Source organism: Equus caballus, chromosome 10 (genome assembly GCF_041296265.1).
Source record: "Equus caballus isolate H_3958 breed thoroughbred chromosome 10, TB-T2T, whole genome shotgun sequence".
NCBI classification, from domain to species: Eukaryota; Metazoa; Chordata; class Mammalia; order Perissodactyla; family Equidae; genus Equus; species Equus caballus.
Genome location: NC_091693.1, coordinates 81,488,782 through 81,504,114, shown reverse-complemented (window position 1 = coordinate 81,504,114; position 15,333 = coordinate 81,488,782). Strand labels below are relative to the sequence as shown.

The following is a 15,333-nucleotide window of genomic DNA, read 5'->3' as shown; positions in this document are numbered from 1 at the left end:
AAATATGCTCAAATATTATCGGGGATTATGAAAGTTTTTTTTTTTTTTAACTTTTCCATGTGTGCACAGGAACATTATATTACTAACCAGAAAAAAAGTTATTCTTTTATAATGTCAACAGGGAATTACACTATCTTTTAAAAATAGCTAGGAGGATACCAGGGAATATCTTTTACTATTCAGGAAGTGATGAAGTGTCAGAAAGAGAGAGAGAGGGAGAGGGGAAGGAAATGGAAGAGAGAGAGGGAAGGAGGGAGGGAGGGAGAGAGGAGAGCTGAAAATCACAAAGTAACAGAAGTTGTAGTGTTGCTGACGCAATGAATACACGAACACCGGTTGCTGTGCAGTAGTCTTCTGCTCTCGAGTTTCTCGAGCTCTTTATTATTATAGCCTCTAAACAAAGCCGGCCTTTTGCCAAAGCAGCGAGTCAGCGACCTAAACCTGCGCAAGCGTCCCACAATAATGACCTTTCCCCTACACATCTGTTCATAACAGGTTCCTTCATAATGTTTCAAACTCTCAAGGTCCCAGGCTTGCTCCTTTTGAGGAGCTCATAAAACATTCTTGTTTGCAAGCAATGTTTTCCCTGGGGCCTTGTGAGTTCACCAGGCAGAACATTCTGTTTGCAGAAAAGTCCAGCCAGTCTTGTGGATGCCTCCTGTGCAAGAACAATCACATTTCATGCCAGGTCTCCTTCATTGTAGCCACTTAATCCTTTAGTATTTGATAAAAATATCTACTTTTACTTCTCAATTAGGTTTTCCTGGACATTCAACTCCTTAGAAAGGGATGAATGGTGACCTATCCAGTTATAAAGTTGGGTCAAAACACTTCTTAAGGGGAATTGTCAAAGTGCAAAAAAAAAAAGTCATTAAGCATGATATAGAAAAGAAAATTTTATGTGCCTCAAGATTGAAAGCTACTTTGAGCCCGAAGCTGGGTATCTGAGGGTTACTGTAAATATTCAATAAGACTTTTTGACTTTGTTCCCAACACAGACATGGATGAAAAAAGCTACTCTTGTCCATCTCCTGTTTTCTTGTTTAACTTGAGTGGTGACTCAAGAATTACAAGGATTTAAGAGCTTATTTTACAGCAGAGAATGCCGTCAAGGAAGTTACAATCACAGATAACCAGCCCCAAGCTGCTATTGATGCCCAGAAGTCAGATTGCCCAGTTGCATATCTGGAGTGAAATAGAGATTCCCCTTTGTTTCCAGAAACTCCTGCCAAGCCTTAGCTCTATAATACCTCCTGCTTTCTTCTCTTGTTAAGGCAGGTTTGAGAGAACCTATCCTCTCACATTCTTGTTTTGGCTAATTCAAATAAACTTTTCTCTATCTCCAACCCATGATGCCTCAGGGACTGACTGTGCACTGGGCCCATAAATTTCAGATTAATATTAAGAGTTTCAGTATGAAGCCAATCTCTCAGGAAGAGTAGATACTGAAAAGTCTTGACTGCAGAACCTGACATGGGGTAAAAGGAAAAAGAGCAGTTTAACAATGAGGCAGGTGAAGGAGGGGGAGAATAACTGGATATGTATTTTATGAAAACTTAAATGACTAAAGAAATGGCCATCCAATATTTATAGATTGAGCCAGCAGTTAAAGGATGACTAGGTACTGACATATTAATCTTATGGTGCATCAACTTTTAGTTTGTGGTTTGGCAAAATGGTTATTGTAGTAAAAGGTATTTTTACTAAGTTGTACGTGCATATATATTGAAATGTTATACATACAGGTGAGCAATCAGAATATTACTGGAAAAGAAAAAAATGAGAAAGACTAGATCCTGAGATAGAAAACTTCTCCTCTTTCTACAGGTTATGGTAAGCAAGTACCTTTGCAGGTCAGGGCTTTCCCACCAGCCTGTGTTTGGCCTTGTGAGGCTGTTTGCAGGGAGGAGGATGGCAAGATGAGGGAACCCATAGGTGGGTATGCTTGGTTGTCTGCCTTCATGGTGGATGGTGGATTCTGGTGCCAGGAAGCTGAGGAATTGGGGTCTGGGAAGCTTCAGCTTCTTGATATTCTCTGGATGTCAGTTTCCCTGTAATAAAACTTCAAAGCACCCATAACTAGCTAAAATGTTAGCATGAGGCCACCTGGGCTCCAACAATTTGTAACTTCTATTTGCCTTGTGAAGTTCAGGGATACAAAAGTTTAAAAAACCAGTATTTATCTATGAATGTAATTTGGAGAGGCAGGGGAAGGGGATGAGAGCTTTTAGTTTTAACCCATATGCTGGGTTTAATGTAAGGGAACTGATATTAAGGCTAGTATCATCCCCCCTCTGCCCCTCTCTCCCCCAATAAGAGGGGACTACTATAGGTATCACACAGCATTTTAAGCTTGCTGGGCTTTATAAACACAACATTACATGTAGAACATATGTTCAATATTTGGTTAAAAAAATAACAAAAATACCTCTCCCATTCAATGCAGAAAAGATGTTTAAGAGAGGACAGCATTCCTACCTTTCTCTCCCCTCCCCTTGCAAAATATCCCCATGATACGGGCTCGACACAAGGTAGACATAAGGGAAGCCATATTGTAGAAAAGAAACCATATGGTAACTTTGAATAAGCTGTGCTCTGTAGATTTTATGGACCCTCCCAGCTGCTATAAGTTGATAAACTTTGCTCTTTTGAGTTCCTTAGGAATGTGATGACCCCCAGGCAGAGAGTATGTGCTTATAGCCATCATCAATGATAACTGAAAGATCAGGGGATAGGGCATTGTTCCAGTCTCTGAGGCATATCCAGGAAAACAAAAGACTATCAGGAACTGAGACCAGATGTCTTCTCCCACCTGGAGATCATCAGATGGAGGCCTCACTGGGATTAGGTCTCTTTTCCAGGGACTGTTAAAATTTAGGTTGTCTATACTTATCCTTCTGGTTGGACACTTCATTATAAAATATGCCTTTAGATTTGGTCCCAAAACTGTAAAGCAAAGTACAAAATTCTAATAATACAAACTGTCAACATGAAGCCAGGAACAAAAGAATATTTCCAAATGATTGCTAAACGGTTTCATACCTCTAACCCAGATCTATGCCCCAATTCAACACAAAGTAACTAGATGGCTTGTGGCCCTGAATACCTCAAGGATGAGGAATACCAAAGGATAGGGGAATTGAAACCAGCAGTTAGACATTGATGATTAAGTAGCTAGAAACTAAAGGTGTTTTTCCTTTTTGCAATTACTGATTATAACTTTTAGCTGTTTAACCCACCCATCTTTATACTGTTTAGGCAATAGGCTATCTGACTCCCACTAGGTTCCTATAGATAACATCTCCCTGGAGCCTGGTTCACCATGGTAATGGGTGCATGAGTAGTTTTCCAGGAATTAGAACCCCTGTCCACTCCAGGGTGGTTGAGACCACCAACTCATCAACTGGGCCTGCACAGATGTCCCACAGGCGGCCTTTTGACATCAAGCAGCTAAAAACTGCACCCAAAGATCACGCTAATGCCACCATTTTGTGAGCACGTGTCCTGTGAAGAGGCACGGGGTCTGACATCAATTACCTCATGTCCAATCACCTACCTCCACATTTTGGACCACCTTACCCCTCTACCCCATAAATGCTCCTGAGTTCCCATTTTGGGGGAAGTAGATTTGAGACTCACGCTTTCACCTCCTCACACCGCTACATTGTGATCAAAACCGTCTCTCTGCTGCTATCCCGTCATCTCAAGTGTTTAGCTTTCAGGGAGGCGGGCAAAAACGAACCAAATGCAGTAACACCTAAACTGGCTTGCTTCTTTTCTACTCTTCCCACATTTACATGGGAGCCGGAAAACAACCAGGTCTGGCAGCTGCCCTGCCCCAGCCCTAACCCTGCATCGCAGAGCGAACCCAACAAGCAGGCCTACCAGGAGCCCGCCATTCCGGCTCGTTCACGACACGACGGAGGACGCACTACGCTGGGCGCGCGACCCGGCAGAGAATGGAACGCTTTACGACGGGGGTGGGGCTTATGGGGTCAGGGGTGGCCGCACGGGAACGGGATGGGGGCGCCGGGCAGAGAAAGGGGGTGCGGGGCAGCATAAAGGAGACGAGGAGAGGAAGGAGGGCACAGGGCAGCGGAGGGCGGGAGCGGCGGGGCGTACGGAAGCAGAAAAAGGGCGGAGGGGCAGGGGAAGTCGCCACCGCTGCGGCCTCCAGTACTGTGTGGCCGTAGGGGCTACATTCTAAGTGTCATCTAGGAGAGAACTCGAGTATGTCGTTATGTAGTGGACATTAGCGTGTCTGCACACAAATTCCATCCCGCCGGGAAGCCGCCGGGGAGCAGTGCCGCGCTCTCCTTACAGCCGCCGCGCAGGCGCACTACCCTCTGCTGGGTGAGGGACGCAGTGGGGCGCGGACCTGGCGAGGTGAAGGCGGGCGGGGGCGAGGATGAGGGGCGGGGCGAGCCGGGCTTTCTTGGAATTTCGCCGGAGGAGTTTCCGCCTGGAACGTTTTCGAAAGAGTTGGTAGGCGCAATTTAACTGCCGAATCCTTCCCAGGGCCTGTGCCAAGTAGGTAGTGTTCCGTGGGGCCTCTGTAATTGTCCTTCTCGGTACTCTTGTGTTAAATGATTCTGCTTGAAACTGAAACGTACGTCGTTTGTTTCATGCAGCCAACTTTTCAATAAAAAAATGACCCAGTCATTTTTGTTGCGGGTTCTTCTAGAATACTTTTGAGCCTCCGTAATCCTTTTAATGCTACACACACATGCAAGGATCACAAATGTAGGGGATTAAAACCACAGATTCAGTTAAATATCCAAAAGACTGACGAGAACTTTGAGAGAATCTACATCAACCGCACCTCCCCCGCCCCCTTCCCCTCGCTTCCACGCTTCAGCGCCTGCTGTTAGCAGCTATTGCTAGGGGCTGGAGGTATAGAGATGCACGGGGCACGGGCAGGAGTAACAGAGGACTCCTTCTGTGAAGGCCTAGCGCCCTCTTGGAAGAAATAAGCGGGGAAGGAAAGATATAATTGTGAAATTACTCTGGGAGGGACTTGCATATTACTGAAACAGCCAATCCTTTCTCGACGTTTGTCTGGTTCTTGCCTGAAAACTGAGTGGATTACTTTGGGCTGACGCAAAAGCAGTGATGAGCGTTCCAGTAAGAGAAACCAGCTCGAACAACGGAATGGAGTCGAAACAGGGTGAGTGGTGGGATTGATAAACAAGGTAGCTGGAGAATTGGTTTGTGGGGAAGATTCTTAAGCCTTATATAGCACAGCTTGCCAGTTGCTGTTAGGGAACATTCCCTTCAGGTGTTTTAAACTTTTCTGTACAGCTAGGATAGAGCAAATTGTTATTGGCAAATACTGTTTGTCAAGCACGTTCTAGGCACTGCAGGTACCCTCTTGCTGCTAAATCCAGTGGGAAGATTTGGTTAAAGAATTAGAGAAAGGGTGAGTGAGGGGTAATAAAGGATGTAAATGTGAGAGCAGACAGTAAGAGTGATGTAGTCTAGAGTATTCGAGGAGATGACGGGGAGTTACTCTGAGGAAGAGAAGAGCCTAACAAGTAGAGGGTTCATATCTACAGAGGCTTGGAATGAAAAGAAAACCTTAAGGATTTGAGGAGCTGAAAGAGGTTCATTTTTGGCTGTGTGAGGGAGAGGGGTGTGCGTTGTGTGCAATGAAACTTGGAAGGTAGGTTATGTAGTGACAGCCTAAAACCAAATCAAAACTTGAGACACAGGTCATGCATTGACCGTCTAAAATGGAATATTTCTGATTTCTCATTGTTTATTACCTGCCTTAGGCTAATTGTTTTCTTATTAAGTATGCATTTGTGTTGTTTTATGAATTTAGGAATTCCAGGGTATGGTAAATGGGTTACAGCCTTTAAGAGAACAGCTAGCTTATTTCCTGTGCAGGGAGGGGAACTATTTGATCAGCTTTGCAGGACTTTAAGGAAAATGGAGAGAGTGACACCTTTGACCTCAGATGTCCCAGGGGCTCTGCTCTCTTTCCTGTTTCCAGTGGCTTGGTTGTGAGCTCCTTCAGCTCCATTGAATCTGCTTGTGGCAGGACAGCAAAGTATCCTGCATAACAAGTTTTAAACATACGTTTTGTCCTGAATGAAAGTTTATAAAAGTGTAAATACGTTAGAACTTTTTCATTGCCTTATGGTTCTGGAACAAATTAAAAATGCTGGTTGCTTATCTATGTGCTTACACGGAACGTGAATTTCAAGCTTGCTTTCTTTGCTTGTATTTGTAGATACTAGAGTAGTTAAGTGGTGGCTAACACATCGTCATCTCCTCAGCGCTGAACTCTTGTCTAAGTTAGCCTCTGAATTTAGAATTGGGATGAAAGTATACATAATAGGCTAATATCAAATTTCTAGAATTAGATTCCTAAACTTGGGGTTAGCAAAGCTAGCAGACTTAAGAAGTGCCTTTGAGTTTTTCTCGTACTATTCTGTAGCAAAACAAAGGAATATGAGGAGAGGAGAGGAGAGGAAAGAAGGGAGAGTTAGTAGTGGAAGGGGGACAGGAGTGGGGGCAAAGAGAAAAAATGGAATTAATAGAGAAAAGGATACATGAAGTATTAATTGTAAGGTTTTGTGAAAGCTGACATGAGTGGAGCCATATTAAAATAGAGGTGGAACAGCCATTTCAGAGGAATTGCCATGCATGTCTTGTTTTCTTTATCTTCCAAACTGGACCAAACTGCCAGTGTTCCAAGAAGTCAGTAAGAATGAGAATATACTGTTTGTAAGGACTGATGAAATTGGACTTTGATGGTGACGAAATTGCTAACCAATCAGTGAAGTACAAACCTAGCCTTACCTCATCTAGCACCAATGAACTCTTCTTTAATACAACTCACCTCCTCTTCCTCCCTTTTTGCCATAAAAATTGTGAGTCTGTCTCCTGTTGGGGGACACTTTGGGTTTCTACCTAAATCTCTGTACCCTGAATTGCAATTCTTTGATCCCAAATAAACACTTAGTGCCTTTCTATTCAGCTCTTTATTTTTAGGTTAACAGTTTCCTTGGAAGAAATCAGCATATCAAAGATGTCTAATGGGGTCAAAATATCTCTGTTAAATAAGTATTTAAATTTGTAATGATTTAAGGATAAGGAGATGTACATTTGATGGCATCCACACTAACTGCCCTTGAGTTGTTGGATATTTGAGGGAAGGCTAATATATAAACAGAGCATACGACTCCTTACAGTGACCAGAAGATATGTTGTTTATTGATTCTCTTATCCCACAATAATAATTAAAAATGCTAATAATGTTATAAGCCTTACTCCTTATTTTCTAGTTTAACTCTTTCTTCTTTTTCGTAAACGAGTATTGTTGAAAACATAGACAAATTTAGATTTTAAAAATAGACGTCTAAGGGGCTGGCCCAGTGGCAGCAGTTAAGTTTGCACGTTCCTCCTTGGTGACCCAGGGTTCGCCGGTTCGGATCAATCTTTCTCAGCAAAAGGAGGAGGATTGGTGGCGGATATTAACTCAGGGCTAATCTTCCTCAAAAAAAAAAAAAAAGGCATCTAAGTCCTTATCAAGTTTCTTTGGCACATTCCTTTTATACCAAAGTCATGGCCAGTGTGGAGAAGATCAGGACCTCTGCCCCATTTGAATTTTCCTTTGAGTTGTCTCTTCTATATGTGACTTAATCCCCAGGGGCAAAACATGCATAGAGCATACCCCAGGCAAAAGCAAGCCTGGACCTAACTGTGTTTGGCTCTGACTCTAGGTGGGCCTTCCAGCTTTGTGAACTGACCTTGACAGCATATTTTCCCAAGATTAGAAGCAGGCCTAAGGAACCCTGAGCCCGACTCTATTTGACCTTCTTCAAATGGGACGCTTCCTGAGATGAAGGCAGCCTTAGGTTCCTTTTACCACACAAGCCCCATGAGAGAGAAGGAGAATCCAGGAGAGAGAAAAAAGAACTAAGAATTAAGAAAAAGATTTAAGAAAAAGAAAAAAATTCTTAAAAAGAATTAAGAAAATCCAAAATGGCAGAAAGAGTTTCTCTTTGTTGCCTCCTACAGAAAGCCATAGTACTTTGACTGAATTGCTTGTTGTCTGGCCGCACACCCAGGTGAGTGAGCAGTGCCAGATAGGGTGTGGAGAGATCAAAGAAAAGATCTGGAGATGGTGAACGAGGCATATAGGTTGATTGGGAGTTACTTATAGGGAGATCCAGTAGCGGCTGGCTGGACAGCAATGTGCACCCGCTACCGTGGGCTGGAAGGGGGTTTCTTATAGAGGCAGGGGACACGAAGGCTATATGCTTGCCAAGAGGCTGTCCTTGGTATGACCAGCATTCCCAGGAACGTTAGCTCACGTGGAAGGGCTGTGTCCCTTCAAGATGTGATGTTCTTGAAGTGAGATAAGGTAGGATCTGGCCTGGCCAGGCCCTGGGTTGTTAGAAATCCCAGCAGCTGGGCATCCTGCCCAGAAGGGAAACAGAAGGACACATGGTTGTAGTGGGCTTGCGGGCTTTTGCTGAACAAGCAAGGCCCAGGCCCTATACTTGTCTTTGGCTCAGAACCAATATCTTTCTGTGAAAAAGGGGAGTGGGGAATGTAGGGCAAAATAAGTCAAGTCTTGGGTTCCCTGTTGAAGTTTGCCACTAACACTTCTTAAGTATTATCCTCAGTACCCAGTGGGTAAGTTGCCTCTCATTCTGAGAAGGTTAGAGAATGTAACAGGCTAGCCCTAACCCAACAGCCTTGTGAGGGAAATCTGGTCATATAAAGTTTGAAGAGTACTCCTAACCAAGCCCTTGTAAAATATGTTTTACCAACTACAGAGATTATAGACAGTTAGATTGATGTCTTATCTATCACTTAACCTCATTTCTTAAAATGTTAATATTTTTATTAATGATCCACTAGAGATTGTGTCATATGCAAACCTGTTTTGTAAACATGAAAGAAAAATTGGAACTCTTGCCCTCTCTTTCTGAAGAGAAGCAGAGATTCCTCAGCTGGGACTGATGGAGGAGTGGCGGTCCTGTAAACAAAGTGACCAGAGACCAGTGACGAGGAGAACCTGCTTCTCTGGCTGACTGTGATACCCTTGACACTTGTAGCTCTTCATGCTGGACTTGGGTTTTCTAGAAACCCAACAATGAAATAAGTTTTTTCTATTTTGCAGATAAAGATCTTATATTTAGTTTAGGAAATGATGGTTAGGTACGGTAGTCTCTATATAGTAATAACCACAATGTGTCCTTTAGTTCTACAAATATTAAATGTTAAACTCTGTATGCTAAAGGCTGTGAATAAGATGCAATCCCTGCCCATAAGAATTTTTTAATTTACTGGAGGCAGGAACATCATCTCTAGTTCTCTGTTATGTGGTTTCTGGTTGTACCTCAATTTTTAAGAACTATCATTAATAAGGACTCTTGCTTAGTTGCCAGAACTACCAGAGACTTGAGACACCTATGTGGCCACTGAGGCAGTATTTGTGTTCCTGACTCAGTGTCTTCTATGTGAGGAGATAGACTACTTAAGAAACTAGTTTTGAAATTGGCAATTTAGAAGATTAGGAGAGATTACTGGTAAAGCAGAGACATCCCCCCAAATTTGGATTGATAGCCATTAGTTAAAGAAAAGTTTATTAAGAAGTACGTACATATAGTGAAAAATACATAAGAAGAGTTTAAAGAGCAATAACAAAAATAAATACCTGCGTATCTATCACCTAGATTAAGAAATAGAACACGCCCATATTCTGACACCTGACTTTTTGAGCAACTATTAGGTGACTCAGCTAATAGCTTTCTTCATTCTTCACATCTGTGTTTTATTTTCATTTTGGCCAACTGTAATTTCAAATCAGTAGACAAAAATAATCTTTTATAGAATTAATAAATGAACAGTAGTGTTGCACAGTTTCCTAACTAGCTGATAAATATTTTGATTCAATCAGCTAGCCTGTCTATAAAGTATGTTCTTGTCCATTCAAAAGGCTTGTGATTCTAGACACCTATGGAGCTACCTGAAACAGTGCTTCAAGTTTTAAAGGTTTTTATAAATTGATAGTTTGTTTTTTAAAATTATTTAGAAAAAAAGCAGAGAGAGAAAACGTTGGTTGAGAGCTTTTCTGTTGTTTCAAAATTTAGCAGTGAGTAGATCACTCTCCAGGGGAAAGGTGCACACAAAGGTAAGCTTTAATGAATTGTAAAATGGAAATGTGGGTCCTATTTTCTGTTTTTTTAGATTTGTTTTGAGGAGGGGAGGGGGACTGTATGATTTTCATGTTAATAGATTAGCACTAACATAATCTTTTGAAGAAATAATACTCTGAAAATATGTAAGATGAGAGTATTTTAAGGATAGCTTCCTCTGCCAATATTTTGGCTACAATTCAAGACACTAGAAAGAAAAGCTCATCTGAGTTTGTTTTCCTTTGGTTACTTTTCAGCAGAACTGGGTTGTTGCCTGATTTTTGTTGTATTTCCGCTTAGAATTTTAAAACTTGGGAATGAAGGGAAATAAAATATCATAATCCTATGCACTGATTTAATGTTTTTGGATCCATTTCTGCCTGTAGAATATTCTTAGACATCATGATAAAAGTTTACTGGTGAAGGGAAAAAAATATCCTTTTATGAAGTTAAGACTATATTTTAAATCTGATGCAAATAGCTAGTAGAGCCTAATAAAAGGAGGGACTTTGTTCTGTTTTCAATAAGGTAGTTGAATTATTTTTGCCTTATGTGTGCATATTTTGTTTCCCTGGTAAAACTGAAGATTTTTCAAGGGTAAAGATGCTTTTTTTTCTCTCTGAAATAGCTAGTGAGCAAAGGGGAGATTACTCATAAGAACTCAATAAATACCCATTGAATTGTTACCAACTACATCTTACCAAATGCTCTTATCATACGCACCTGTGTTTATACACGAGGATCCCAGTCTGTGAATTTCTTGGCCATAAAAACCTACACATAAATGTAGTTTCCTTAATGGCCCATATGCAAAGAAACTATTCAACCCTTTTTTATTTATTGGAATGTGGCTATTATCTACTTTAAATAATCTAATAAAGAATACTGTCCTATCTTAAAATATTTATCTGAAGTGCTAATTTAATCATTATGTATGTTTCTCAAAATTTTTTAAAAAAGCAAAGGCTTCAGAACTCATTTTGAATGATATATTTTGTTATATTTCCCTATTTTCCCCGCAGACTTTGACCACTGAACTTGGGTCCAGGGATGGTGAAAGAGGATGTGGAAAGAAACAACACTGGTCAGGGAGGAGAGGGTTATGCACATGGCTGGAGCTTAGGAACATAGATACATCTTATGAGAATACAGGTTTTGTTAGCTCATTTAATTTGTTTCAAGCCCCATTGCTTGTCATTTCTCAATACCTCCTGCAATTTTTAGTATAGGTTTCTTTCCCAGCTGAGATATTTTGAGGCAACTTGATATTTACATTTGGGTGATAACTTAGGAAGCCTCCAAAATCTTTGTGTTTTTTTTCATAACCACTTCTTACTTCTTAATAAGTGATAACATTTTACTTTTGAAGTTTTTGTCCCCTCCTTCCACTTCCCATAGACTTAAATTTTCTACCTTTCTCACTTTATTTCCCCTTCAGGTTCATTCATAGATTCATGCTCCAGTCCTGAGAGGCCATGTTATTTTAAATCTTTTCAATTTTTTTGAAAATGTATAGATAGATTTGTACTTCTAGGGTGTACACTTGAGATGTATGGTTAGGAATGTACAATATCTAAAGACAAATGGAAGCATCTTAAAATTAATTGAAATATTTAACATTACAGTTTTATGTACTTGATAGAAAGAAAGGCTTCAACAAAAGGATTTGTCCTTGCCCAGGACAGTTATGCTTTCAGTTAAAGAGAGAGTTTATTTGACCAGAATAGCTCATTTTCTAGTGATGCTAGATGACTAAAGACCGTAATTTCAGAAGTGCTTCCTTTCCATCGACAGAATTTTACTCTCCCCTGGGAAAGCAAGGACCTATGTCTTTGAACCATGCTTAAGTTTTGAGAACTGGGGCTATGCAAGGGAAAGGAATAAGTTAAACATGGGGAATAATATGCAATAATGTTTGTAGGAAAATTATTTACTTCAAATGAATCGTTCGTTTAAAATTGTTTAAAAAATAGTTTATTATTTAGTGTACGGTAATAATTATTGATATTTAGAGATTGCCTCTTGTTCTTTAATTTCACAGTATCCTGTACTTCTCCCATCTGTCCAGTAATTTTATGTGGTATCAAGAAAGTACCTTGTATTGCACTAATTTAGGGGGTGGGAACATCTATAATTTAAATTTATCCTGCCTTTACTGTGTCATTATACATTTCTATGTTCTAATTGGATTCTTTTGTTCATTTTGAAATTTACGTTAAAAATCTTGCAATGCCCCTTGAATTAACTGGAGATGTCCTGGCATGTTGCATAATTATGTTTGATAATCATTCCTTCTAGCACTCTAGGTCTTCAAGAGGCTTTAGATACCTTAAAACCAGTTAAAACCGTAGAATCCATCAGCTTGATTTGTCATTTTCTAATCTGATAGCTAGGACTGATGGGGGATGGGCGATGAGAGAGTGGTGTACAAGTAAGGATACTCCATGAGTTTTGGAAAAGGAGTATGGAATTGGCACCACACAAAGAGATTAAAGGTAACTTTAACTACTTAGATATTTTATTTTGCAACTTGTATTACATTTGATTACTTGCTTGGTTGCTTAGCTCTGTTTATCACCTTGACCCAGACCAGTATTAATCACAATCCATCTGTGGTTCCCCAGTGCTGTTACTATTCCTTACTGATGGGTAATCTCAATAAGGCAACTGGTGACTTTTTGTGGGGGAGGAAAAGAGAGAGAAGGGTGAACATGTTCTGTTATAAATAAACACCTGTCTGCTTTTCCTCATCTATGTGAGCACTTGGCATCCTTTCCATTTGCCTGTATATTTTCTTCTTAATTTCTAGTCATTTTTATTCCAGAATGGGGAGACATTGCCTGGATCTTCTTCAACTTAAACTACAGTAAAGAGAGCCTCTTTCTTAGTCCTCTTTTCCCATCAGTTTTAGGAATGAATTGATAAGCACCTAAAAGAATTTGTTTCTGGATAGGATTCTTGAAATCCTAACCCCATTAGGAATAACCCCAGTAGTTGTTAGAAATAAAACTGTTATACAGACTGATGTATGTCCAAGTTGAATATTGATGAGAGATTCTAAGAACAGATCTTACAGGCCAAGTTCCAGAGTGCTAAGCTCCACTCGTGGGATAAGTAACATCTGGGTTCAAAGAAATTATTATGTTAAGATGCTCTCAATGTCTTTTAGGCAGTGCTGCAGAGGGCTTCTTACTTAGGTGGCCACTGGTCTAGGATCTCAGCTTTGTCTGTTCAGACACTTAAAAGGTGTCCTGTGAATTTTCTTTGAAATACGCAGGGGAAGCAGAAGTGGGTTGTACATGTTGTAAGTGAGATGGTCATTAGATGAAACGAGATTGCAAAAGTGTTGATTATTGTTGCAGCTAGGTAATGAAAATTCTCTGTGCTATTCTCTCTACTTTTGTAAATGTTGGAAAGTTTCAGAAATGAGAAGTTTTTAAAAAAAGAATGAGCTGAAGAGAATATTAGAAAAATGTTAACATCCGTTATAAATGAGGGACAGGTATCTGTTTTATTTTCTCTATTTTTGTTTTATAATTTTAGGACATTTCAGAATTAAAACTTCAAAAAAGTTATCCCTTCATCCATGAATGACTAAATACTAGGGATTATTTTCTGGTAACCAAACTAAGCTCATAAAATGTGGAAGAAATGTCAGTTTGTCAGCCTTGATATTCACTAATTAGTGTCTTTTCCAGTAGGAAAGAAGGAAGGTTAATTATGGAGTACAGAGTAAGACCATAAGGAGTTTGATAGTAAGGACAGAATAAAGTTATGGAAGTTGAAAGCAGACCCCATCGCAGCACTTATGATAGCAAGTTAGGACACCTTTTTTCTTGGAAAAATAGCATCAAGGTCTTATTCTTGGATATGGTTCTCTAAGACAATAAACACCTCACTTACTGCCTTTCTTTGTTGTGAAATCCTCTACCATATATTACAGAATATTAGGTTACAGTTTATCTAATATGAATTACATTTTATTTAGTCTCCTTGATGAGATTTAAGAAACCTTTTTGTCTCCTCAATATTGTATTTGTAAGTCACCTTAGTGGTGAAATTTTGAAATATTGTTTCCTAGTTCCTAAAGTATATCTGTTTAGGAAATTGCATTCAACTGTGTAATATTTTCAGATACTTAGTTTCAAGGGCTCTGCTGAGACATTTTAACAAAAATGCCACTTGAAGGTGAAGCAATTTAAATTAAATTTAAAGTGGAAGGGAGGGATATTATATTGTAACCTTCTTTGTGATGCCCTGTCCCCCATTTCTTTCTAATACCATTTTATAACTCACATATTAGAGAGATTTCTAAAGCTAGGAAACAAGATTGTGGCATTCCATTTGGCTAACTGATGTTTTATATTTTTACTTTCCTACGTTTTCTTCATTAAGCATTTATTAAGTACCTTTTGTGTGTTGAGCACTGTGCTAGGCTTTAGTGACAGAGGGTATCTACCTCAAAGAACTGCTCTCAGGAAGCTTCCTGTCTATAAGAAAGACAAATGAAAAATAAAATTAAAATGATGTGTGAAATGTGTTAAAATGCAATAAATAATATACTGGGTTGGGATAAGTAAAGGGAGTGAGCATCTCTGCTTAGGAAATCACTTTTTAGAGGAAGCTTAGGAATTCATTTTTAAAGATGATTGAGTATTTACCAGGACAACACGGAAGGAAAGACATTATCGGGCAAGGTAATAATATAAAATAGCAAAGTAAATTTGTGGGACTCTGCTTGTTTGGTGTCCTTTGTAGATTGTGTGTGGAGACGTCACGAGAGAGGAGATTCGAGATACAGGTAAGGGCCAAATCAAAGTGAGCATTAGACGTGATCCTTTTGTCAGTAGAAAGCTATTGAAAAACCTTGAATTTGGAATGAACTGTTAGGATTACCAAAATAGCTCTGATTTTAAGGAGTAATGTGAAACTAATTGGTGACCATTGTGTTAGTCTAGATGTTATGTAATGAGGTTTGACCTGTATTAGAGTAGAAAGAATAGAGGATGGGAAAGATAAGAGACTGTTTTAGAGGGAGGTTGCATATGGAAGGTATGGGAGGGAAGGGAGATTGGGTTGGCCTGGAGGTTTTCTGCTGTGGCTTATGGGGTTGGTGATACCATAAATTAGTTAACAGAAGGAATAAAGAAGGAGCAACAGGTTTTAGGAAAGTATG

The 15,333-nt window shown here is 39.9% G+C and overlaps 1 protein-coding gene across 8 annotated transcripts in view; it reads left to right on the top strand.

The window, feature by feature from the left end:
- The window catches only part of ECHDC1 (ethylmalonyl-CoA decarboxylase 1), a 78,389-nt gene that overhangs the window by 23,220 nt on the left and 39,836 nt on the right, over positions 1-15,333 (top strand). The window contains exons 1-2 of one of the 8 annotated variants that reach the window (XM_023649403.2): positions 3,974-4,530; positions 5,037-5,167. The exons of 2 other annotated variants lie outside the window; for them this stretch is intronic. In XM_023649403.2, the coding sequence (XP_023505171.2) occupies positions 5,113-5,167 (55 nt within the window). In that variant the 5' untranslated portion in view covers positions 3,974-4,530; positions 5,037-5,112. 8 annotated transcript variants of the gene reach the window in all.